Source organism: Mustela nigripes, chromosome 17 (genome assembly GCF_022355385.1).
Source record: "Mustela nigripes isolate SB6536 chromosome 17, MUSNIG.SB6536, whole genome shotgun sequence".
NCBI lineage: Eukaryota > Metazoa > Chordata > Mammalia > Carnivora > Mustelidae > Mustela > Mustela nigripes.
The window spans coordinates 40,911,824-40,938,245 of NC_081573.1; the positions used below are offsets into that span (position 1 = coordinate 40,911,824).

Genomic DNA, 26,422 nt, shown 5'->3' on the forward strand with positions numbered 1-26,422 from the left:
CAGTCCTCAGGCTCAGCCCAGGCATCTGGATGAAGGGCCCCACCCGCTGTGGACAAAAACGTGGAGCCAGAGCTTTCCCCAGCCCCGACTTCCCATCTGGGCATAGGTGAGCCCCGCTGTCCCCCAGATTCTCTGAGGCTCCTCGGCCCCTTCTCCTGGGTTCCATGCCTGCTCACTCTGGACCACACACCCCGTCCTCTCATTCTGGGCCCCCCAGACCTTCCCAGATTGACCAAGGGCACAGAGGGTCCACCCTCCTCCAGGAATGCATTTGGAGCTGCCCCCCAAAAGCCTCTAGCAGGGCTCCAGGGGTGGGGCCGCATCACAAACCCTGCATGACAGGGACCAGGTCAGGCATCTGGCCTCTGTGTGGAGCTGCCAAGCAGGTCCCCTTGCCCCTGAAGGCTGTTGTCAGGCAAGTTCCCAGGGCTCCTAAGCTGAGACTTTCTGAGCAGAGAAGTCACTTCCAAACTCCTCAGATCCTCTGCTCATCGGTCATACCCCAAATCCACCTGGCAGCATTCTGATCCCTCCGAAAACTTGGTGAAGATAAACAGCTTATAGCAAGGTGAAGAGCTAAAGGAAGCCTGACCCCGGCTGCAGCTCAGACCCACCTCCAGAGGTGTGGCCAAGGGCAATTCTGCTTCCAGCTGTGGGCACGGCTGACTTCCTCTCCAACAGCAGTAGGGGGAGAAACAATCATCGACAAAACCCTTCCTCTTGGCCTGCATCTTGGAGGCCAAATTTCTAACACAAAAGGTGAAAGACCCAAATAAATGAGGCTTTTCAGATAGAAAAATCCCTCAGGTCCCTCTGAGTTTGGGTGAGGAAGGAGCCCAGGATTCAGAAAAAGAGCTAGGTAAGGGTTCTAGACCTGCCACTTCTGAGTTGTTTGTCTCCGTGCCTCAGTTTCTCCCTCTGGGAATTGGGGGCAGTAATTCCTATGTCCTGGGAATAATATGAAAACCAAATGAGACAGCATCTCCGAAAGCTAAGCATGGACAGCTGCTTATCATCATTACACGCGAGGGTCCCCAGCGAGAGGGAGGCAGTGCAGTGTGGAGAGCAGTATTTGGGGTGAAAGGCAGCCTCCGTTCACATCCTGGCTCCATCTCTCACCGCCCTATGAGCTGGCATGACGGGGTGTTAAGGAATAAAAGTGGTAACTCGACGACTCGGTGAAGCAGACTCCTGTGACAGAGTATTTGTCCACGTTTGGGTTCACTGTTAGCTAGTGTTTTTTGCAACTACTTCGGAATTCAGGCCTGAAAGCCACCCTGACAGGTAGATGCTAGTGCTCGCATTGTACAGATGGTGAAAGCAAGGCTCCGGGCAGTAGAGCGTCTTGTGCACAGTCATGCAGTGGTGCAACAGTGTAGCTGAGGTGCAGGAAGCCCACTGAGCCCGCAACCACCACCAGCCTGCGCCGCCTGAGCCTGAAGAGGAAAGATCCATGTGTGACTTGTGGCCGGCCTTGGGGAGGAGGGAAGACACAGATGAGGCTCGATGTTCTCCAGGAAGGAGAGGGAGCTGTGATTCGAGACTGCAGCGGGGCTGGCCATCAACACTGGGACCAGGCCCAAGCTTGTGCTGCAGTGGGGGTGCGCTGGGAGAGGCCAGGATGGGGGACCAGCCCAGGGACCCTTTTCATCTCTCCTCTATCTCGTGCTCCAGCAGGTTCCAGTCACTCCACCTCAGAAGCATACTCCAGGGCCCTCCCCTCCTCACCCCAATCTGGGTGACAGTGACCGCCAACCTCTGGGTCTCCCCCTCCCAGCCTGTCTCCTCACCGCAGCTACGACCTCTGCAAATCAGACCATGGCACTCTCCTACCCTCTTAAGGAAGAGCTCTCTCCCCAGGCTGCCCCCACACAACCTGATGGCACCCATTTCCAATGGCTGAGCCAACAAACTACCCCAAACGTGGGACTTAAAACAACACAAGTTATTTCCTTTTCCTCTTACAGTTCTGGAGGGGCCAGGTCTGACCCGGGTTTCAGTGGGCTAAAAATCGGGGCTGCGTTCCTCTGGAGATCTAGGGGAGAATCTGTTTCCTCGCCTTTTCTGGCTTCAAGAGCCCGCTCACATTCCTTGGCCCGTGGCCACATATCACACCAATTTCTGTCTCCACTGTCACATCTCCTTTTACCTGGTTCTGACCTTCTTGCCTTCATTTTTTAAGGACACTCTAATTATATTATGCATAACATGGTGCACATAATCCAGGCCCACCACCCTCTCTCAAGATCCTTCACTTCATCATATCTGCTCAAAGTCCTTTTGCCATAGAAAGTAACATATTCACAGATTCCAAGGGATTCAGACACGGACCTCTTTGGGGGGCTTTCCCTCAGCCTACCACACTGACCTCATCACCTCTTCCTATGTCTCACCCCTTGTTGCTCATTTCTACCTGACCCAGGGCTTCTTTTGGTTCTTGAAGCACCCCACCCATTTTTCTACCTCAGGGCCTTTGCACATGTTAGTCCTTCTGCCTAGAAAGACTTTCTTTCCCCTGGTACTCCTAAGACTAACACTAAGGTGCTGGTTTAAGTGTCATCTCTCTGAGAGGCCTCCCCTGACCTCAGCTAGCCACCCTCTCTCTGAGTTGCACCCCCCAGTGTAACACTAGCTGGCGTTTTCTTAACTTGCTTATTTTCCTGGTGTTCCCACTACAGCGTGCACTCCCTGAGGTCAATCCCATGTGCTTTGCTTACTGCTGTGCCCCAGTGCCCATTATGGAACCCACGTATAGTAGGTACTCAGTACCCATTTGGCTCAGTGCGTGGGTTCGCACTCCACCTTGTCTAAAGGCCTGAGGATTCTCTCTCCGTTTCTCAGTTTCACTTCTGTTTGTTTTACTTTTTCATATTTGAGTCACCTCTCACTTGGGAGGAAGAAAGAACCAAGACTCGAAGTCCCTTTGTAGGCAGAAAAGGAAATGACCCGCTAGGCCTGAGTCTGGCAATGTTGGGGCAGAGGCATGCCGGCCACGTCCCCTGAGTCAGGACCAGCTTCCTGGCCAGCACTCCCAACATCCCCAAATCTTTCATCACTGCCTTCCTCCCACCTAGAGGGGCTATCCTCTCCATGTCCTACCCTCAAAAGACACCAAGCCTCCTTCAGTTCCACCACCTCATAACTGAGGAACCTGAGACCCAGAACCTCTCCCCAGGCACATGGCACATTCATTCACTGACAAGCTCCAGTGTTCTGTCCCACCCAAGCCTGGGAGCCTGCTTCCTCCTGGGCCAGCAGCAGGGGCCACAGGGTGGGGGCCTCAGATGCTAAGATCAGCAGACCCAGAGGCGAGGCTAGCCCAGCGCAGACATCCCGGGCTCTCACTGAGGACAGCCTGGTGCCAGCGTCTTAGAGAAAATGTTACTAGAGTTTACAAAACTCCTGTAATGTGCAAAATCCAGGCTCTCCCTCGGGCCAAGATGGGGGACAAGCCAGGTGGCAGCCTCCTATCCAGGATCCTGTGGTCCTTGTCTCTCTCCAAGCAGGAACCCTGGTTCCCACTCCCACCCATATGACCTCTGACCCTGAACTTACCCAGGAGCCACAGATGAGTGATGCAGAGACCCAGCATGAGTAGACTAATGGGGTCAGGGTTGAGAGAGCACAATGATAACCAGAGTCAGAGCCTTCACCAACCACAGGGGATTGGGGGAAAACCCCCCTTCCTGGAATTCAGGATGAAACCAGGCTGTGATTTCTGGGTGACCCAAGATTCTGGTCCAGGCTGATTTCCTGTCCCAAGAGGTGCCATTTAGGGTCTGCAAGCACACTGGGTCCTATTCTTAAGGCCCGTTTTCATGCTCTTCTATCTCTATCTTGAAATTCTTAATACTTTTTGAACAAAGGGCCCCACACTTCCATTTTACACTGGGCCCCACAAACTATGAGCCCAGCTTCTCAATCCCCCACCTTCCCCCACTCCTGTCCTTGTAATAGTTACTAAACTGATCACCAACTGTGAGCTCTGGGCCTGGTGAGGGCCTGACCCTCCAGGTTAAGACACTGGGGTTTCCTAAGGACTTTCTGAATACAGCATCAAAGCAAGAGTGCCACAGGGGCTCTCCTGCTGGCGGGGGTGGGGAGGGCATGTTTGCTCAGAGGCGTCTTGAAGTCCCACCCCACAGCAGCTGTGAGGACAAGAGAGGGCAGTGGGAGAAAACACGACCTTTGGGGCCAGGCAGACCTGGTTCGAGTCTCACTCTGCAGCTCACAGTCTGGGATCTCAGGAATGTTAACTAAACCCCTCTGCTCCTCAGCTTGTTGGTCACGTGAGGGTTATAATTAATCCACTTCGAGAGTAACCAGGAAAATTAAATGAGATGACACACGTAAAGCGCAGCTGCACAGTGTCGGGCTTGTAATAAGTACTTGATAAGTGATAGCTGTTGAGGTCAGACACGGAGGCTCCATCCCCAGCCCCACCACTTGCTCCGGGGGGGATCTTAACGTCTTGTGTGTAAAAGGAGGGTTATGGGGTGTCACAGCACAGGGCTTTGGAAGCTCCCATCAGCAACCACATCACCCCCTCCTCCAGAAAAACCTTCCATCCAGCCCTTCCGGGGGGTCCCTTGGTCACCGGCACTCGCCTCCAGACCAGCGCACATGAACTTCAGGAGAAGGGTTTCTGTGTCTGCCTCCCTCCCCCAGACCTGGAGCGAGTGGGGGCGGGGCAGGAACAGTGTCTGGTTGTGCCCGTAGGAGCAGAGAGGAAAGGACCGCAGAGTGAACATAAGGGAAGTTCCCTCAACAGCAGGCAGCTGCTCACACGCCGGAGTATGACCGCCACGCCTTGGCGGTGTCCCCCCTCTTTCCCCAGATCGGTGCCTCTCAGAAGATGCAGATGCTTGTGCTGCTGCTCACCTCGGTGGGCACCTGCCTGGACCCGCTGGTGGTGGTGGCAACAGACCCCAGCCCTGTCCGACCGGACCCCCCCGGTGTGCTGCGCACCCACCAGCGCCAGAAGAGAGACTGGATTTGGAACCAGATGCACATCGATGAAGAGAAAAACACCTCACTGCCCCATTATGTGGGCAAGGTAAGCCTCGGGCCCCAGAGCAGGTGCGGCATCAGCAGCAGGTGGCCCGCAATGATGGTGGCAGCGGGACAGCTGGTAACACACTGTCCTGGCAGCCAGGGGGTGGCCGGTGGCTGTGAAGGTAATGGTGGTAGAGCAGACAGAGCTGGTGGAAGGGGTCACGACACTGAAGGGAAAGGTGGTGGTGGTGACAGGGAAGGGAAGGTGGTGCCCCAGCAGCTGGGGGTGGGGCCAGCCAGGGAAGCTCCACGCACAGCCTGCCCAGACCAGCAGGCTGACTGTGCCCACGGGCTCCTCGGGCTCCCTAGAATGGCTGGGAAATGTCAATGCCTCAGGATGGCCTCTCAGAGAGAAAGATGCTTGACCAGGGTCACATGATAAGACTCAGACAGAGCCCGAGGAGAACAAACCCCAGGAAAGCGCAGGGTTCCTGACTTCCAACACAAACGTGAACTCTGCGTCACAGAGGAAAATGTCATCAACCCACCTACATCTTTCCCAATGGGATAACTGTGCCATGAATCAGCCACTGATGAGGATGGCCAGCCCCGAGGAAAATCTGCGGTGCGAGGAAGGGAGAGCCCGCAGAAAGCGGAAGCCACCTGGCTCATGCGTAGCCCTGACATGGAAACCTTCAGAAGGCTCTCCTCTCCCAAGGGTCTTCAAGCAGCAGGAAGAGCGTCAGGCCTGCCATCATCCGCCAAGAGTGTTCGCTTGGCACCTGGCATTGGGCCAGGGGACAGAGAAGCCACAAGCAGTCCCCACCCTGGGAAGGAACAGGGTGCCTGGGAGAGGCAAGGACAAGTTTCCAAGGATCGCCTCCTGGCTCCCAAAGACGTAATCTGAGGGAAGGAAATCCCTGTTTATCAAGGCCACAGTCCGGAGCCTTTGTTTACAGACTGGTTGGACAATGGGAGTGAGCCCTGAGCAGCTTTCTGAATCCATAAATATAGGTCAGCATGGCTTTCAGCATTAAGACGTTATATCCAAATATACTGATAATTAAAAAAGAGAGAGAGAGAGAGAGAGAGAGAGAGACCGCTCCCAGAAACCCATACTCCCAGTCTGACTATGAGGAAAATATCAGATAAATTCCAGTAGAGAAGCATCCTACAAAATACCTGACTAGTACCCATCAGAACTGTCAAGGTCATCAAAAACACTGAAAGTCTGAGAAACTGTCATAGCCAAGAGGAACCCAAAGAAACATGATGACTAGATGTAATGGGGTGTCCTGGATAGATTCCTAGAGCAGGAAAAGGACATGAAGCAAAAACTGAGGGCTTCTGTATGAATGATGGACCCCAGTCACTACAAATGTATTGGTCCTGGTCCACTAGTGAGAACAAAGGCACCATACTAACATAACATCACCATAAAACATTGATAATCGTGGAAACTGGGAGCAGGATGCATGAGAACTCTCTGTCTTATCTTCTCGGTTTTCTAATAAAGCTAAAACTGTTCTAAAAAATAAAGTGTTGGAGGGAAGGAGCTTATACTCCAATGGAATCTTGTGCAGAATTCCAATAAAATAGGTCAAAGCTCAATCTCTCCCCACCACTAACCCTGCCCATGTGGGTCCTAATGCACCAACCTCCCCACCCCGAACCAAGTTTGGAACTACCTACTAACCCTAAGCAACTCGCACAGAGTTCCAGACTGACCCTTCTCCTTGAACCCCCACTATTCCCCCGAGCCACAGGCTGCAGAGCTGGGGTGTTTGCTTCTTGCCTCCTGACCCACTGTTCATCATATATCCTGGCCCCTGGGTCTTGGGACCCCCTCATGAACCTGCCGGGCCCCAGTACACCGGGTACCCAGTACCCGGCTCTGCTCCACCCAAGACGGAGGCCCTCACACCCTGTCTCCACTTCCTCACCTTGCAGACTCTTCTCCAAGCTGTCCTCTGGCTTTCCACCCCACCCTCCGCCCTGATGCTGCTCTCAACCAGGGCGCCGGGGTTGCACTGCTGCTCAATCCGAGGGATGCCTTCTAGCCTCACGGGATCTGACCACACCCTTCTTGACACTCCCTCTTCTGTCTTGACACCCACTCTTTCTTGGTTCTCCTCATCAGACACCTTTACTCAAGGCTCTTGCTCCCTGGACCCATATGGCCCTGTCTCGGAGTCTCAACCCTGGGAGCAGGAACGGGGTCTGGATTACCCCTGTGTTTCCAGCATTCTGCCTAGCAACTTTTAGGCAACTGATTTATACATTTTTAATGGAATTGAACTGCATTTTCTTAAATATTCTAACCATCTATGAGAGTACCACTTTACATGCATGAAATATGATTCTCTTGTGTTCCTTAAAGTCTCTGTTTCTAAGATTCTATAAATGAAATGTTTAGCACTTCTACCCTAATATCTTTCAACATATGGATATACCATGAATAATAACATGTATTTATTGAGAGCCTGTGCAAATGGCTTTACGTACATTAGCTTCCAAATCTTTTTCTAAATCGTTTTCTTGGGGCGTCTGGAGGGCTCCAGTCAGTTAAACGTCTGCCTTTAGCTCAGGTCATGACCTCAGGGTCCTGGGATCAAACCCCATGCTGAGCTCCATGTTCAGTAGGAAGTCTGCTTCCTGCTCTGACCCTTCCCTATCTTGTGCGCTCTCTCTCTCTCACTCTTTTTTTTTTTTTTTAAGATTTTTATTTATTTATTTGACAGAGAGAGATCACAAGCAGGCTGAGAGGCAGGCAGAGAGAGAGAGGGAAGCAGGCTCCCCGCTGAGCAGAGAGCCAGACATGGGACTCGATCCCAGGACCCTGAGATCATGACCTGAGCCAAAAGCAGAGGCTTCAACCCACTGAGCCACCAAGACGGCATTCCTGTCTCTCACTCTCAAATAAATAAAATCTTCAAAAAAAATTATTTTAAAAAATAAATTTTAGGGGACGCCTGGGTGGCTCAGTTGGTTAAGCGGCTGCCTTCGGCTCAGGTCATGATCCCGGCGTCCTGGGATCAAGTCCCGCATCAGGCTCCTTGCTCAGCAGGGAGCCTGATTCTCCCTCTGCCTCTGCCTGCCATTCTGTCTGCCTGTGCTCGCTCTCTCTACCTCTCTCTCTCTGACAAACAAATAAAATCTTAAAAAAAAAAATTTAAAAATAAATAAATAAATAATAAATTTTAGTCTCTAGGGCACTAATACTATGTGTTACAAAGGAAAAATGTTCTTATTACAATGGGAATCCTAAGTTAAAGCTCATTAGTTTTCTTCTATAGGGCTATGCATTGTAAATCTCCAAGAAGAGAATACTTTATGTACCGTACCAAGACTAAATTGACTGGAATCAGTAGTTTGCTGATAAATGTCTGACAACTGGTTCTCCAGGAAAAAAAAACTCCTGATTCACCACATTTGCTCATTTCCATGTGTAAATACTTTTACTGTGTCTGTTACAAGGTCCTAACTTAATGGCACCAAAGACAGAGTTGTGAAAAGATACAGATACATATTAACACCGCACCGTGTAGTATTTCCATCATTCAAAACAGATATAACCTCAAGACCATAGTAAAATGTAGTACAATCATGAGAAAGCAATGAATTTTGAGTAGGCTATCTTTGCTTTTAATAGGATTCATTTAACTGATAAGTTTATATAACTGAACTTTTAAGAACGGCTGTGTTGAACACTAGCTCACAAACTTTCCGAAAGATGTAAGTTGGCTAGCCGGTGCCAGCCATCTCCCAGCTCACTGGAACGGAATTTTCGTGTGGAACAGCAAAAGACATCAGTGCTTCCTGGAATTCACTTCTGAAAGCACCGTTCTGCTCAACAGAGGAGCTCAACATATAAACGCAATATTATCTCCACTTTACAATGAAGTTACCATGACTCAGAGAGCTTAAGTGACTAGTAAGGGGCAGCATATCCCTTGCCTCCCATTGGCAACATTCTTTCCCTCGAAAATCTTTTTGTAAGCGCCTACGACATTCCGAGTGCTGTTCTGGGCGTAGGAGGGCAGCAGGCTGGACAAGCCCCGTGGGTGTAGTGTTTGCAGGGACCTGGCTGAGAACATGCACTAAAGACCAGTTGGAGACACTTGTGAAAGCTGCAGGTGCTACACTTAGGCTCCCTGGACAGCACCACACACGTGTACACTCACAGGCACAACCGTGCAGGTGCGCATGTACACACCGACGTACCTACGTGCATCGACTCGTGCACATAGCCACCCCGCCCATCCTCCGCTCATGGCAACTCTTTTTTCCTAGATCAAATCAAGTGTGAACCGCAAGAACGCCAAGTATGTGCTCAAAGGAGAGTCTGTGGGCAAGGTCTTCCGGGTCAGGGAGGACACAGGGGACGTGTATGCCTTCGAGAGGCTGGACAGGGAGAAGATCCCTGAGTACCACCTCACTGCCCTAGTGGTAGACAAGAATACCAACCAGAACCTCGAGTCTCCTTCCAGCTTCACCATCAAAGTTCACGACGTGAATGACAACTGGCCTGTATTCACGCACCGGCTGTTCAACGCATCTGTGCCGGAGATGTCCGCTGTGGGTATGTGCCCTGTTTTTACAGTCCCCTCCTCTCCCACTCATCCGCGGCATGAAGGCACTTCTCCCATCCGCAACTTCACTGCCTGGGGTCAGGGTTTAGTGAGTTCAGTGAAACTGCTATTTTACGTGGCTTGAAAGAAACACTGGCCTGGCCCCTAGTCATGGACTGAGCCCTGATCCTGATCATGGACTGAGTCCTAACCCTGATCATGACTGAGCCTTGACCATCAGAGACACATGTTTCACTACTCTTCGGAGCAAAGCCCACCCCCTGCTCTGGCTCAGGACTAGCACTGTAAAAGCATAGCCTTCACCCAGGAAGAATACCAACTTGGCCACCACAGTAAGAAGTCACCTCTAGGAGCCACGCAGGAGTGGAGGGGGGAGGACCACAGCCCTCACCCCAAGTGCAGCACCAGTGTACCCCAGGCCTCTCCAAGTTACTACTTCCTCAATTCTACCCTCAGCCTCTAGTAGGTACCAGAAAAAGGCTCCCTTCCCCAATGCTTGGTCCAAGGTTCCCAGCCAAGAACCTGGGAGATCTTAACAGATCTTCTGGTAAAGTACGGAGATCTTGGAGTTCAAGAGAAACAGAGATGTGGCACTCACCCGAGGGACACCGTCCCATTCCTTTGTTCTCCACGCCACTCTCCTCTACTTCTCCTCACAAACCCACCTGTCCGTCCCCTCCCTCATTTCTCCCATGACTAAAAACCACCTGCTCTCTGCCTCCTTCAAAGACGACCAAACTCGACCTCTAGCACTATCAGCACTCAGTGCCCATGCAGGCTCCTAAGAACATAAAGCAGCCTTTTCTCCCAGCCAGGACTCTGGGGGAGGTGGGTTCAGGGAACAGCCTGGGCCCCCTAACTGTCCTCATCTGGGAACAGGGCGAGGGGCTAGCAGACCCAAGGCAATAACCCCTGGATGCTCTTTCCTCAGGGACCTCTGTCATCCGTGTGACAGCCGTTGACGCAGATGACCCCACTGTGGCAGACCATGCCTCTGTCATGTACCAAATCCTGAAGGGAGAAGAACATTTTGCTATCGATGGTTCCGGTCTGTGTTACTAACCCTCTGGGGCGGGCACTGGCTTGGGGCGGGGTAGGGTGGATACTCCGGGTGCAGCCGCTGAGGGATCTAGTCACAGAGGTGTCACCTACCACCCAAGCACACCATCCTACAGAAACGGTTGCTTATACCCGTTTAGACAAGGTGGCTGGTGAGGGCAGAAGGAAGCAGACCGCTGCCCAAACACGGACTCCAAGCCAGGAAACAAACACAGGACCCAGACATGACACAAGAAGCAGAGAGAATGCTAGTTAGCAGCTCTGTGTGTAGGGAAGGACCCATCCAGTTTCCCAACCCAGTCCTGCTACTCCAGCTCACACCCTCTAAGGAAACCTCAGGCAAGTCAACTAACCTCCGCGAGCCTTAGTTCCCTCATCCTGAAGATGGGAAAATGTATATCCATTTTGCACGGCAGCTGTGAAGTTTGAATGAAATAAAGTATAGAGAACACATGGCCCATTGTAAGTATCCACTCAGGGTAACTTTAAAAACCGTGAGGACTGAGTTTGGGGGGCAAGCCAGAAGTCCAGGTGGTCAGGCCTGGGCACACTATCTTTCGGAAGGACGGCCAGTACAACACAGCACAGAGACCGCCACAACCAATGATCACGGCAGACCCCACTAATCCATCACGGCACTCCTCCCCCTCGAAGCCCAGCCGTGCCCTCACACTTTCTCAACACCATGCTCCACACAGCTCGGACTCCTTGGGCAGCTTTGGTCCAGCAGTGCCGGGTGTGAAGGGTTGGGGTGGGGGGTCAGCCAGTGGTTCGCAGCCCTGGCTGCACAGTGAAATCACCTGAGAGATTTTAAGTCAGGGGTGCGACCCACGCACCAGTATTTTCTAAAACCTTCCAAGTAACATGGCTCCTGCTGGGACACTTTTTGCAGGACTCATTTTCACGACAACCAAAACCCTGGACCGAGAGATGCAGGCCAAGTACGAGATCGTGGTTGAAGCGCGAGATGCCCAGGGCCTCCGTGGGGAGTCAGGCACAGCTACGGTACTGGTCACTCTGCAGGACATCAATGACAATTTCCCCATCTTCACCCAGGGTGAGCTCTTCCCCGAGGGCCCTAGGGAGGATGAGGGCTGGGAGAATCCAGACTCAGTGACCGCAGTGTCTTGTGGAGAAGCCCACAGTCCATCTACCTCTCCCTTGAACCCAGGGGGTGCCCAAGCCCAGTAAAGTCACTTTGGTGCTTGGCAGAGGCTCTGCTCTGTACCCCTGTGCACATTCCCAAGGCTATCCAAATGCCATCTGCCACAGTGCCCTCACAGGCCCCAGGGAAATCACGCTCCCTGCTGTGCCCACCCCCCCCCCCACCGTGCCCTGAGTGAAACTGTTTCACCCAGTTTCTATGGGCTTGGAAAAGTCCAGGCCCTAGCTAGAGAATCCCTGGGAGCTGGTGAATAGGGGTACGGCAAAGTTCCATATCCAGAGCTGAGGCTGAGCCCTGAGCCCACCCACAGACTGGTTCTCTCCCCCAAAAAAAGTGCCTGACAAGAGCTTTTCCAATGCCCTGGTTAGGGCTTGGGAGGAAAGTCAGACGGTTCATCACTTATACCCTCCAATGCTGATGTGTAATTCAGAGGCTCGGTCATCCCAAGGATAGCCTGAAGTGGCCTCAGTGTACATGAGAGATGCTTGCTAACGGTATGACTTGTCTCTCTTGTGAAACGACAAGCCCCCGGGCACCTGGGTGGCTCAGTGGGTTAGAGCCTCTGCCTTTGGCTCAGGTCATGATCTCAGGGTCCTGGGATTGAGCCCTGCATCAGGCTCTCTGCTCAGAAGGAAGCCTGCTTCCCACTCTCTCTCTGCCTGCCTCTCTGCCTACTTGTGATCTCTCTCTCTGTCAAATAAATAAATAAAATATTTTTTAAAAATTAAAAAAAAATGACAGGCCCCTAGTAGAGTACCTAGCATACAGTAGGTGCTCAATTACTGTTCGTTAAATTGATGGACAGAACAGAACCTCTTTGCCCTGGGACCCCAAATTCCAGAGGTGCTATTACTATTATTATTATTTTATCATGTATAATTCCTGTATAAAATGTATTAGGATAGTATAAGGGACATTTATCTTGTCTATCTCATTAACTCAATGCCCTTGGGGGCGCCCTATTTGCATCAGCCAAGTACACATTTGCCGTGCCTGAAGACATCCGTGTAGGCAGCTCCTTGGGCTCTCTGTTCGTTGAGGACCCAGACGAGCCCCAGAACCGGATGACCAAGTACAGCATCGTACAGGGTGAATACAGGGACACCTTCACCATTGAGACGGACCCCAACCACAACGAGGGCATCATCAAACCCATGAAGGTTTGTGTGCATGCAGCTGTGACATCAGATGTGGGGTTTGGGGTTCCATGCATTCCCAGGACTCACCCAGGGGCTGCTCCAAGGTCGGAGGTCATCAAAGATGTACATTCTGGGTCAGCTCAGAACTGGCCATGTGCTCTTAGAGCTCATGACACTAGAGCTGGGAAAGGGGAGCCAAGACAGAAGCCCTTAGGCTGGGTTACCCCAGCAGCAGACCTTAAGGCAAGGATTTGGGATGTAAATAATTTACTTGAGAAGTGACGCCAGGAAGGCCTAGGGGCAGGGCCACATAAAAGGAAGAACACAGGTTCTTTAACTATCAGGTTGTCACTGTGGGCAAGGGGGACACAGTCCCACTGGGGACATCTGTGGAACAGTGTGGAAGAAGCCTCAGAGCTGCAGGAGCTGGGGTTGGGGGGAGATGCTGGGTCAGCTGAGGGCTCCAGGGGGTGTCCACTCTTGCACTTTCTGGCTTGCCCTGACTCCCGCCCAGCCCTAGGAGTGTTACAGTCACTTGCAGCAAAGAGTGCGGGAGGATGCGGGTGGTCACTGGCGGTGGCTACTGTGGACAGACAGAGCAGTCAGAGCAACTGAATCTGGAAGAGGAAGCAACGGACACAAAATGCCTCTAGAATACCCATGCCGAGTACTGGGCTACGGGCCAGGGACGACACAACTCAAATGGGACATTCCAGAACCCCTGAGAGCCTGAGTACAGCCATTCCCCGAGGAGCACTCTCCTGAGGCTGTCCCTGGTCCAGCCCTGCACTGGGAACTGGAGGCCCCCAGGGGAATCACACAGCCTCCCCAGCAGCGAAGCTCTGGCAGCGAGTGGGGAAACGCACATAGACAAACAGGGCAGCCTTGAGTAAGTGCTCCAGCTACCCAAGCGGGGAGCAGCTGCCTGTGTCGGGGCGGGGGGGGGGGGGCAGGATGGAATCTGAGAAGATGTGATGACCTTCAGATCTGGCTTCTTGGGAGGTGAGTAGGAGTGTGGTAAGCAGGCAAAGGCAGGAGAAGCATCTTGAGCAAAGACATAAGGAAAGGGCCCATGCTTAAGGAGCTGTGGACTGAACTACCAGCTGTGATCCCTAGAGAGGACTATAGCTCACCCACTGTGTGTCCTCAATACTCAGCACAGGGCCAGTCACAGAGTTAGGCTGGGGGGCAGCCAAAGACAGTCAGCCAGCCCCTGACATTCTCTTGATGACCCTAGAAATATCTCTTGTCCAGGCCACAAGCTGTAAATGGGTAAAATGTAAAATGGCTGTAAAATGGGTGTCATCCTAGGGCAAACGTGCAGGGTTGCTGTGATGATCCTATCACACGGGCTTGGCTCAGAGCAGGTACTCGCCACATTTATCCTTTCTGTAGCCTCTGAACTACGAGGACATTCAGCAGTACGTCTTCACCATCGAGGCGACAGACCCCACCATCAACCTCCACTACCTGAGCAGCATCTCCGTCCGGAAAACTGCCCGCGTCATCATCAACGTCACAGATGTGGACGAGCCCCCCGCCTTCAAGCAGCCCTTCTACCACTTCCAGCTGCGGGAGAACCAGAAGAAACCTATTATCGGCTCTGTGCTGGCCATAGACCCTGATGCAGCTCGGCGGAGTATTGGGTAAGGGCGTAGAGCGCGTAAGGGTGACGATGACCATGACAACCCCTGCGTGAGGTCCTCCACACCGGCTGCACTGACACCATGACCCAAATGCAGCAAAGGGCTTCTCCGGGCACATATATGGGACGTGGCAGAGGCAGGACTAGAGGTCGGGTGGGATCCTGTACTGCCCAGGCAACCCCAGCCCACGTGGCCCTGGCCATAAGAGCTCCCCATGGCTGCTCCACCGGCAATGGTCTCCACGGGTCCATCTAGGGAGAGCTGATGGCCAAGAGGGAAAGCAACTGAGGATACCCGAGAAAGTCCTTCACTTTATAAGCTGGCCTTCCCCAAACCACAAAAGTAAAAGGTGTTCATTTCACAGTGAAACAACACAAAGAACTACAAAGAAAACATCAGTAACCCCCACTCCCAGGCAACTCACGTTCACAATTTGAGGCCGTCCTGTCCTGCCTTTTCTTCATGACCACATAAACACGGATGTACATTTATGGCGGATTTGATGTCTGTCTGTCTGTCTGTCTGGGGGGTTTTAAATGCTTTCACAGTTTTTTGGATCACACCACGCCCACTTCTTCACCACCTGTTCTATCTCCAGTAGACTCCTCGCCTCTGCCCTCAGGGATGAAAAATATAGCTCTACCTCATATATTAGAGCCATCTAACGGTTGATTTTAACCCAATCTCCTTTTATTGCAGAGGAATTGTGCTAGCACCATTTATTAAATAAGTTCTCATTTTCCCACCTTTGTTATATGCTATACTGAATCTATTTCTGAATCCTCTGTTCTGTCCACTGTTGTGTGTGGCAAAGCCATTCTGTTTCATTGCAGGGGCTAGAACTTTGTAGGTACAAGCCAAGTCCCTCCCCCACTGTTATTTTACTTTCTCTAGCTTTTACACATTCTCAAACATTCACCCTTTCATACGAACTATAAAATTCTTCTGTTTTCTTTTTTTAACATTAGAATTCTAATGAGAATGAGAATTATGTTATACCAGTTCAGGGAGAACTGATATTTCTAGGGTACCAGGTCTTCTTATTAAAGTCAAAAAACATGTCCCCAGAAATGGAGAGTTGGGCCACATCACAGGAGCTCTGGGACTATTAAAGTTCTCATGACCACTCTATTGTAAACAGACAGTAACAATAATTTTTATTTCTTTACTGATCCAAGAATTTATTTTAGACACTGATGTTTATACTTTCTTTTACCAGTGGTAGGGTATTTTTTGTTTTTGCTTTAACCTGTTCTGGGATATAATACAACTGTGTTTGCATTCATTTTTTCCAGAATCCCTAAGATTTTGCATTACATATTTTAATTTTTCTATTCACAAGGGTTGACAACTATTTTACCTTCATTATGACTTGTAACTTTTATCCCTATGAAATTATTATATTTGTTCTGCTAAACACTTTGCCTTCAGCTCAATACTGCCTGATGTTAAGTTTGCTGGTCCTGTTTTCATATTAATTGTCTTTGCATGATAGAAGTTTTCCAATCTTGGGGCGCCTGAGTGGCTCAGTGGGTTGAAGCCTCTGCCTTCAGCTCAGGTCACAATTTCAGGGTCCTGGGATTGAGCCCCGCATCTGGCTCTCTGCTCAGCGGGGAGCCTGCTTCCTCCTCTCTCTCTGCCTGCCTCTCTGCCTACTTGTGATCTCTGTATGTTAAATAAATAAATAAATAAATAAATAAATAAATAAATAAATATTAAAAAAAAGAAGAAGAAGAAGAAGAAGTTTTCCAATCTTTACTTTGAACTTTCTTAACTTCTGCTTTTCACCTGGCATTAAGTTGTCTCTCAAAAAAAAGAAGGCAGTTGGTTTTGCTTTTTAATCTAAACTGAGATGCTTTGGGTTTAACCTATTCACATTTATCATCATAAATGATACATTTGATCTTGCTTTTTTTTTATCTTGTTATACATTTCTCATTTCTCAAACTTAATGGTTTTTTTTCTTTTCCCCTATGTTTGCCATAGAGTCTATCTTTTTTCCATTTTTTTTCTCCTGGATGTTTGAAAGGAATACCTTGATTTTTACTTCTACCAATGAGACTTACTTCTACCTGTAAAATTAAAAATGTTTTCTTGGACATTTTCTACTTTAAAATGACACACACACACAAACACAATTGCTTTCCTATGTATGATAAGGAAATAACTCATTTTACATTAATGCCTCCCAAAGAAGGCTTTTTCTTTATATCTCTACATTTCTTAGTTGGATGAAGTTAAGTTTTCATAAAAATCAGGACCCATCTCTATGGGTGACATACTTCCTGAGTTCTGGTATGTTTACAAATACCTTAGTTCCTTTGCCTTCTTATGTTAATAACACCACATGTGCTCCTATAACCCTCAGAGCAGGGGCACTTCACTTCAAAAATACTATCAATGCTTCTAGCATTTAATACTGTGGGGACATCTGGGGTGAATCTAATTTTTTTCAGAAGAAGATATTTTTCTGTCTGGACTCTGTTCATTGCCTCACACAACCTTGAAATTCAAAAGTGTCATCAGAATATATGTAAATGTTGATCTCTTTTGAAAATTACACCTGATATTAATGATCTCTCTTAATCTGTACAGTTGAGCCTTTCTTAAGATCAGGAAAGTTTTCTTTTAGTGTATCTTTTGTTATTTCTTCTGTTCTATTGGTTCTGGGATTTTCCTCATTAGCAGCAAATATGTATGATATTTATTACATTTTCTATATCTCTTACATATTCATGTCTCATTTCTTTACACCTTTTTCTTGAGATTTGGAAGAACTTTCCAAATTTTTACTTCATAAATTTATTTTCTATTATTTCCTATCTATTCCAGCTCCTTTTTTATTTCTTCCTGGCTCCCTTCTAGCTATCTTTTCTTTTTTTCTTTCTTTCTTTCTTTTTTTTTTTTACTATGTTCAATTAGCCAACATATAATACATTATTAGTTTTTGATATAGTGTTCAATGATTCATTAGTTGCTTATATCACCTACTGCTATTTTTCATCAATCACAAAAACCAAACCCAGCTCTGGTGCACTGGATTACAGAGCCTCCTGCCTCAGCTTTCAAAGTACTCCGACAGAGTCTCAAGGCCCCACCTTCAGCTCAGCCAGGGTAGCCCTGCTAAAATCAAAGGGATTATCCCCCCACCTCTGAATCCCTCTGGGAGGCAGAACACAATGAGTGGGGAGAGGACGATGGAGGGGCTGCAAAGGATAGTTGGGGAAGAGCCTCATCAGTCACGCTGAGAAACATGCACTCAGCAAAGAACAATGGAAAACCCTGATTTCTCTCCCCTGGCAGATATTCCATCCGCAAGACCAGTGACAAGGGCCAGTTCTTCCGCATAACCAAGCAAGGTGACATTTACAATGAGAAAGAACTGGACAGAGAAATCTACCCCTGGTATAACCTGACAGTGGAGGCCAAGGAACTGGACTCTAGTGGTGAGTGGCCCCATATGCCAAGAGCCCTGGGCTTTTCTTCTTCTCATTCTTCTAACTTTTCCTCATTCCTTCAAAATAGGCACAATGTGTCATCTCAATCTCTAGAGGTATTATAAGCACCCGCTGAAGCCCCACTTGGCTGCAATACTAGAAAGCCTCGATCCCTACACTGGGCATGGGCCAGCAGCATTCACGTCACCTGAGACTTTGTGGGGAGGGTAGAATCTTGGGCCACTCCCAGACTGAATCAGAATCTCATGCACATTCCAGTTTAAGAAGCACCATCATAAAACAGCCTGCTAGACATTTCTGTGATAAGAATCACCTAAGGCACCTTTTAAACATAAAGCCTTCCCTGGAGGTTCTGGCCCAGTGTTCCAGAAATGGGGACAAGGAGTGGGCATCACTCAAGTACTATGTGGTTCTCATTATCATGGATGTTTGGAAAAGACTGTTAGCTGGGAGGGGAGGTGATGATTTATATGCCGGTCAGTGGGTTGAATTCAAAATCTGAAGCACTTTCCAGCTTCAAGGTCATTAGGTTCTCCAGCTTAGTATAACTTTTGCCAGAGGGAAAGGCAAGTATTGGACTTTTGCATCCTTACAAAACTTGACATGAGAAAAATCGCAGCTGCCATCCAGATTAATATTCCTGCCTTACCCAGGAGGCCACCAGGGCCCAGGGGAGTAGATGACTTGACCAAGACCCTACTGGTGCTACCCTAGAGGGGCCCTGCCTCCTGCTGCATCTCTGAGACTCATCAACCCCCTCGCATGGCAGCCAAGCCCTGACTGCAATGCACTCCCGTGTGGTTTCCAAATCAGTCTTTGCCCCTTTCTTGCTCATCTAATCTCATTCACACAATTTTTAAACTTTAAAAGTAATAGTTAGTTGTTCATTTTAAAATATGAGAGAAAATATGGAAAAAGAGAAGAAAATCATCCCCGCATAATACCACCACACAGATAATTACTGTTAACAATAGTGTACTTTTTCTGGTCTTTTTTCCTATACATATTTTTATATAACTGAGATCATAATATTTATATAAAAATCATACCCTGCATTTTTACTTAACCTTATTCCAGAACCATTTTCTCATGGTGCTAAAATATCTTTTCCTTATCACATTTTAAAAATGTGATTTCCACTGGCACTGTAAATGGCCACACATTCCATTCTTTTAAAGTGGTTTAATTTGTTGACCCCATCTCGCTTAGGTTGTTTACCTTTTAATTATTTTGTGATTAATGAATTTTATTGGTAATTACTTAAACTATTGGATCAATTTGATAATTTGTCAAATTAATTAAAACCTTCTTTAATTGGCTTGCATTGTTTACCTTTTTGATTCTTACAAGTAACTATTTAGTAAACATCCCTCTGCGTGAATCTTGATGTCCACCCCCACTCCTCTTTCACCCTTTTCATCCAGAACGTCATTCCCCGGACTCTCTTCCAGAGGCCCCTCTTCGTGCAAAAAGGGCACCCCTCCAGGATTCCCCATCCACATACCTTCTACCTTTGCAGCTGGCTTCATGAGCTCTTTCCTCCCTGTAGGATACTCCACAGGCAAAGAGTCCATTGTGCAAGTCCACATTGAAATTTTGGATGAGAACGACAACCCTCCAGAGTTCGCCCAGCCCTACGAGCCCAGAGTGTGTGAGAATGCTCCCCAGGGCAAGGTGAGTCTGGCTCCAGTGGGAGGGCAGGGCATACCCCATGAGGACAGGCTGAGGGGCAGCACCTTCTTCCACCCACGGCCAGCCGGCATTTCACTGAGCTTAATGTAAAAGGCACAAGAGCCTTGAGGAAAGGTGTCGTTATCCCCACAGCCCCACTTTACAGACAGAGAAACTGAGGCTCACAGTGGATGTGTGAAAAATAGACTGAAGAGGAGGGTGGTCCAAAGAGTGGCTTTGTGGAGACCATTTAGGTTAATGTTACAGGTGAGATGCAGCCATGATCAGGTCTAAACCCACAGTCACCACCACTAAACTCCTGGCCACCCCAACACCACCACTGACTACCCCCCATTTTCCATACTCCAGCTGGTCGTGCAAATCTCGGCAACAGACAAGGACATCACACCACGAGACGTGAAGTTCAAATTCTCCCTGAGCACCGAGGACAGCAACTTCACCCTCACAGATAATCACGGTATGCATCAAGGTAGTCAGCCTTGGCTACTGGCTGGGGCAGAGGCAGGGGGATTCGGGTCTGGAAGCACCAGTGCCAAAGACCAAGCCAAAAATCGGCAGGGGGGGAGGGGGCAGTTACAGGATATTTTGCACAACTCCTTACTGGTCTGTGCTACAGTCAGAGCTACCCAGGCCAAATTGCCAAGTCCATACTCCCCAGAAGATGGTCAGGTCAGCAAGGAACAAAGAACAGATACAGAGTGCAGAGACTTGCTCGATTCACTAACGACCCAACAGACTCCTTCCCACACTGGATCTCTATGCTCAGCACAACTGCAAATTCTCTATGAGCTCTGAGGTCACTACCAAAGAGTCTAAATTGGAAATGTGAAATCCCAAATGCCAAGAATACAGTGAACTTTGTCTTGATTCAGCCACAATGACTACTTACCACCAGGTGGCCCCAGGACAGCATCTGGTCCACTCCTCGCAGCCCAGGGTCTATAATGTCAGTAGTGGCTGATGAGAGCTTCTGATGAGGATGTGCTTACAAGAGTGATGATGCTGAGGTGGCTGAGCTCCCCAAAGTAGACAGGCTACCATGGCTTCAGCTGCTTCCTGAGAAAAACAGAGAAAAATCCCTCCTGGGTCTCAACAGAGTCATCCTTCCCCCCAGCACAAGGTAGAGCTAGCTGCCTATCTCTAGTGGGCCAAACTGTGGTGCATGAGGATCCTGGTGCTGAAAAGCCATTGTCACCTGTGAGGAGAGTCAAGGCCCTGAGAGTGTGAGGCAGACCCAGGGGATCAGCCACAGACCCACCCTTAAGGAGCCTTCTGTGGAACTGGAAAGGTGGCCATGATGTGCCAGCAGTCAATGACAGACCATTCAAATGCTCAGCTGTCTTTTCGCAGTAAACTATGTGGCAAAATACCCATCACCCCATGCCCCATGTTCACCTCAATCCCACCTCAGAGGGGGTCTGCACTGGAATAGAATGCTTACGAACCACCTCAGAAGCACCCCCTGTACAACCAGGAGGCAAGCCTGTGGGTGCCACATTCACTTACAACCTGAATGTTCTATTATGAAAGTAAATGAGTATAGTGAGAGAACTCTCATTTCTCTCATAAAATATCAATGGCCAGACAGCTATTATTTTTTATTATAATAGACATGGTTGCTTAATAACAAAATGTAATTAGCTTTCATTTGAAATGTAAATAATGGTCTCCTGTGCTTTTGGCCAGCTTCCCGAATGAGCTGATCCTACAGGGCTAGATAAATCCTGGAGCAGGGATCCCTCAACCCTCTGACCACAGGCACTGTAACTCCCCAGGAGCCTGCAAACGTAGACACTATCTGGCCTCTGCCCAGGGCCAGTGAATCTGAAATGGGGGGGGGGGGGGGTGGGTGAGGAGAGGAAAGGGATCTGGAGGGGAAGGGAGAGTAGGGTTTGAAAATCAGCATGTTTAAATAGCTCTACAGGGGGTTCTTCTGTATGTGGAACCACTCATTGAAGCTGGGAGAGAGAGCCAAAATTTAGGCCAAAGCACATTCCCAGTTCCAACCTGCCCAGGAAATCCTCAGTTACACATTTCCTCACTCCCTCAGTGCCTCAGGGAACATGTGCATTGTTTTCACTTTCTTACAATGGGGTTAAGGAAGAGGAGGTGGGAGCCAGACTTACGGGTTGCTCACAGAAACAGAAAGTGAGGATTTTACGTTTTGGCCAAACCATTCTTAGGGGCTAGGTCGAAACAGCTGCCCCAAATGTCCCCTCTCTGGAGAAACAGACCCACACTCAAATGGCTGGAACATGAGGCAGGGGATACGAAGAACAGAGAAGTCCCCCAGTCTGCCCCCCAGACTGGTATGGTCATGGAGGCCTCCCTGGAGGAGGCAGGCCACAGGTGAGTGTGAATGAGCAAACAGGCACTCTGGAGAGTTGAGCCTGACTCTGCAGCCCTGGTGTTTCCAGATAACACGGCCAACATCACAGTCAAGTATGGACAGTTTGACCGGGAGCGTGCCAAGGTCCACCACCTGCCTGTGCTCATCTCAGACAACGGGAAGCCAAGCCTTACAGGCACCAACACGTTGGTCGTGACTATTTGCAAGTGCAATGAGCATGGCGAGTTCACCTACTGTGAGGAGATGGCAGGCCAGGCAGGTGTCAGCATCCAGGCACTGGTAGCCATCTTCCTCTGCATCCTCACCATCACAGGTCAGTGCCCAGGAGAATGCGGAAGGGACTGGTGGGGAAAGGGAGTTGGGGTTCACAGGAGGATGAAGAGACCAGGGATCCAAGAACCAACCCTGCCTCCTGCCCATATCCCACCCTGGGTCTCAGGGTTCCATAGTAGAACACAGGGATAGAAGCTCTGCCCCGCTGGGATGCCTAAGGGTGGGGGTAGATGTGGGGCAAGGGAAGTTCAAGGCCCTTCCCCGACTTTAAAAGACTTCACATTTATGACATTCCTTCATTCAGTTTATAGATTTTGAGCACTTAACTACATTCCAGACACCATTCTAGGCATTTATTGACATGAACCCTATTCTGAAAAAAAAAAAAATACGTATATATATTTCTTTTGGGGGAACAAGAAAAAGGAAAGGTTTGAAAATTCTAGCTTACCTCACCCCCAGTGGCTTGCTTTCCTTTTCTGAATCCCTCCAACCTTGATTTCTTTTTTTTTTTTCTTTTTTTGGGGGGCCCTCAAAAATTTTAGGAGTATTTTAGTCCTTGCCTTGTTTTGAGTTACCCAGGGAGCAGACCCTGGGACAAGGATTGGGGTGCCAGTGATTTACGTTAGAAGTGCTCCCAGAAAGCTCTAGAAGGAAGAGGGGAGTGAAAGGGGAAAGGGAGGCAGCTGATGAGGGGAGAGTAGTCAATACAAGTTGTCAGTGTGGGCCAGGGGAGCCTTCTGCCTCCTGGGACACGGAAGCAGTGGGGCACTCACAGCAGATGTTTATCCAAACATGAGCTCCCCTCAGCTGACGTGTGGGGGCTTCTCCCAGGGCAATAAATTCTCCTGCACTTCACCAGCTCTGAAATGGAGCAGGGACCCGCCCTTAGAGGAAGGTTAAAGATCGCCCTGGGGACTGAAATGACCAGCCCTGAGAGATACTATGGGAGCACCTGCATTATCTGCTCCAGGCTTTTTCCTGCCAGTGGCTCCCCCCTTAGAGACCCTCTGGGTGTGCCACCATCCTGGCGTTTCCCTGGTGGAGAGTCCAGACTCAGACCCCCTTTTTAATAATAATTAGTGATAATAATGACAATGACATCACCACCACAATTACACTTAACCTCCCAACTACCTTACTCAATATAAAAAGCACTGAAGTCATCCTGGGTCTGTCCCACGGAGGTGGGGGGAGGGCGGCTGGCCTTGACCCACGGACTGTGGAGGAGGGGGCACGCGCGTACCCACCAGGTGTCTAGACCGAACCAGCCTCTGCGTTGGCCCGGGTGCAGCTGCAAGGCTGGGGGGCTCGGGAATCTCCTGGGAGGAGGGGAGGGGAGGGCGCCGGGGAGCCGCAGAGACGGGGCGCACCTGGCCAGGGCCGGGTCTGACTGGCTCTGCCTGGCTGCAGTGATCACCCTCCTCATCTTCCTGCGGCGGCGGCTCCGGAAGCAGGCCCGCGCACACGGCAAGAGCGTGCCCGAGATCCACGAGCAGCTGGTCACCTACGACGAGGAGGGCGGCGGCGAGATGGACACCACCAGCTACGACGTGTCGGTGCTCAACTCGGTGCGGCACGGCAGCGCCAAGCCCCCGCGCCCCGCGCTGGACGCGCGGCCGTCCCTGTACGTGCAGGTGCAGAAGCCGCCGCGCCACGCGCCCGCGGGGCACGGCGGACCCGGGGAGATGGCCGCCATGATCGAGGTCAAGAAGGACGAGGCGGACCATGACGGCGGCGGCCCGCCCTACGACACGCTGCACATCTACGGCTACGAGGGCGCCGAGTCCATCGCCGAGTCCCTCAGCTCCCTGGGCACCGATTCATCCGACTCGGACATCGATTATGACTTCCTCAACGACTGGGGGCCCAGGTTCAAGATGCTGGCCGAGCTGTACCGCTCAGACCCCCAGGAGGAGCTGATGTACTAAGGGGGGGCCATGGGCCTCTAGGTCTGGGGACACAAAGCACTGCAGTTCGGGCCAGCCGGACACCAGCCACTGAGCCCGCAAACTGTAGCACGGACACCCCAGTCCGGCAGCCCTTCCTCGTGGGCCCCAGAGACTTCACCACCTTGGGTAGCAAACTCCAGGTCCCTGAAAGGTCCAGGAACATATTTCAGTGACAGCTACGCCCTAAATGCTGGAAGATCCAGGCTGGGGTTCTGTCTGGACTCGGATACCCATAACCCTGTTGCCTGGAACCACGGGTCCAACTCAAAGCCTTTCTGTGGCTCCTCAAAGCAGCTTATGTTCAACTGCCAGGGGGAGATCTTCCCTTGAAATCCTCGAAACCCCTGGTGAGGGTGGTGAGGTCAGGGAGGTCCTGGTGCCTCTCTGCCTGGACGCAAAGGGCTGCACAGCATGGCCTGTGGGGCAAAACTCTTTGCAGCCCAGTCCTGTGGGAGACTGGAACCATCCATCAGCCTACCCTGCTTCAACTTCCTCCACTCTCCCAAGTTCCCCTCCACTCCCAGCCTCTTCCCAGGTCTGTCAGGAAGGAGGAGAGGGCCCCTTGACAGCTATGGAAGGTGGGTCCTAAAGGGACCTCACTGGCCTGCCACACCCCTAACTTCTGTACTAAGCACTGAAAATTCAACCAAAGTCAGGAAAATGGCTTGTTGAATTCTGAAGCAACTGTGAATCCATCCTGGAGGGACAGTGAAGACCAAGTGTGACAGATCATATGGTGAGGGACACCTCCACACCCACACCCTTTGGAAAGAGCCTGCAATAGCTGTGAGCCCATTTTGAGACTCATCGACAACCCCTCCAGTTTTTCCTGGGAAGTGGATCGACGTTCCCAGAACAGAAGACCTCTCCCTGTATACGCCTTGCCTAGTCACTCATTCATGCTCTTTCTCTTTTTCTATCTACTTTTTAATCTCTTGACTTGAAGGCCCTCAAGATCTGACCCTCAGCCGTTCTGGCTGAAGTGCAAACCCAAACATGACTGCACTATAAAACTGTGCCATTTGATTTTACACACCTCATTGTTGTCACATCTCAGGAAACCCCTGCAGGGTTCCATCCCTCAGGCACCCCCTGCAGAAGTCACCCTGCCCCGCCCACGTCCTGTGGTCATCTGTGCATCTCCCACTTTCAGCCAAATATGGACCATTTGATTGCAAACATGTCCTGGGGAAATGGCATCACTCAACAGGAGGGGGCAGGGCAGGAGGGAAAATCCAGCTCACCCTTGGTCATGAACTGAGGTTCCCCTCTGGACAAGGGCCCTCACAATTCAGGAGATTATAGGTAACACTGACTTTTTTTTTTTAAACCAATATCTAGCTTTTGTACTTTTTTGTTTACTAATAATACTTACATATTTCTAGCGCTCACCAACATATAAATAAGGGTTTTTGCATAATAAGCGGGTTGCTATGTAGGTTAACAACTTTAATTCAGGGTTTTTAGTTGGATGAACAAATTCCTGTAACCTTCTTTTTCTTATCATTGTAGTACTTACTGTAGTAATAATGATTATATGTAGGCCACACTGGTGCATGGGATGTACTGTATTTTTTTAATACCTAAATAAAGAAAAATCTTGAAATTCTTTCATTTCTAGAGCTGAGAAAGCTCACGTGAAACACATACAAACCACCACCACCACCATCATCATCAAAGGAACCCTGGACATGGGGGGATATTTGCAATTAGGATTTCAGAGACACTCGGTCTGCACTGCAGCCGAGAAAAAACACTGGACACCTAGTCCAGCCCCCTTTCTTCCCAGAGCTGAGTGTGCTTCCCGGTCCCACTTCCACCCTGCACAATAGGCAGGGCCTCTGGAAGATGGAGTCGACACACCATTTACATTTGGCAAATGAGCCAGGGCGGGTGAGATTCATGAACAGCGAAAGAGGAAATCAACCTCTACTTAGCTGGTTGACAGGAGTGAGCAGCGGGCACGTACTGGGGTGTGTGGCCCCAACATTGGAGTCCTGCCTAGAAAATCTCATGATCAAAATGAGAAGAGGAAACCTCCTTGTCAGACTCAGGTCTGGAGTTGAAAAGGTAAGTGTTATTCACGTCAACAAGGCTCCTG

At 50.0% G+C, this 26,422-nt stretch overlaps 1 protein-coding gene across 1 annotated transcript in view; it reads left to right on the plus strand.

Annotated features, from left to right (window-relative positions):
• CDH5 (cadherin 5) overlaps positions 1 to 25,930 on the plus strand; it is a 31,520-nt gene extending 5,590 nt beyond the window's left edge. The window contains exons 2-12 of the mRNA XM_059383944.1: positions 4,838 to 5,056; positions 9,289 to 9,577; positions 10,519 to 10,635; positions 11,539 to 11,703; positions 12,784 to 12,971; positions 14,346 to 14,596; positions 17,900 to 18,042; positions 19,604 to 19,728; positions 20,095 to 20,203; positions 22,164 to 22,409; positions 23,783 to 25,930. Of these exons, the coding sequence (XP_059239927.1) occupies positions 4,856 to 5,056; positions 9,289 to 9,577; positions 10,519 to 10,635; positions 11,539 to 11,703; positions 12,784 to 12,971; positions 14,346 to 14,596; positions 17,900 to 18,042; positions 19,604 to 19,728; positions 20,095 to 20,203; positions 22,164 to 22,409; positions 23,783 to 24,300 (2,352 nt within the window). The 5' untranslated portion in view covers positions 4,838 to 4,855 and the 3' untranslated portion in view covers positions 24,301 to 25,930. The remainder of the gene's footprint in view (positions 1 to 4,837; positions 5,057 to 9,288; positions 9,578 to 10,518; positions 10,636 to 11,538; positions 11,704 to 12,783; positions 12,972 to 14,345; positions 14,597 to 17,899; positions 18,043 to 19,603; positions 19,729 to 20,094; positions 20,204 to 22,163; positions 22,410 to 23,782) is intronic.
• Positions 25,931 to 26,422: the final 492 nt, after the last annotated feature.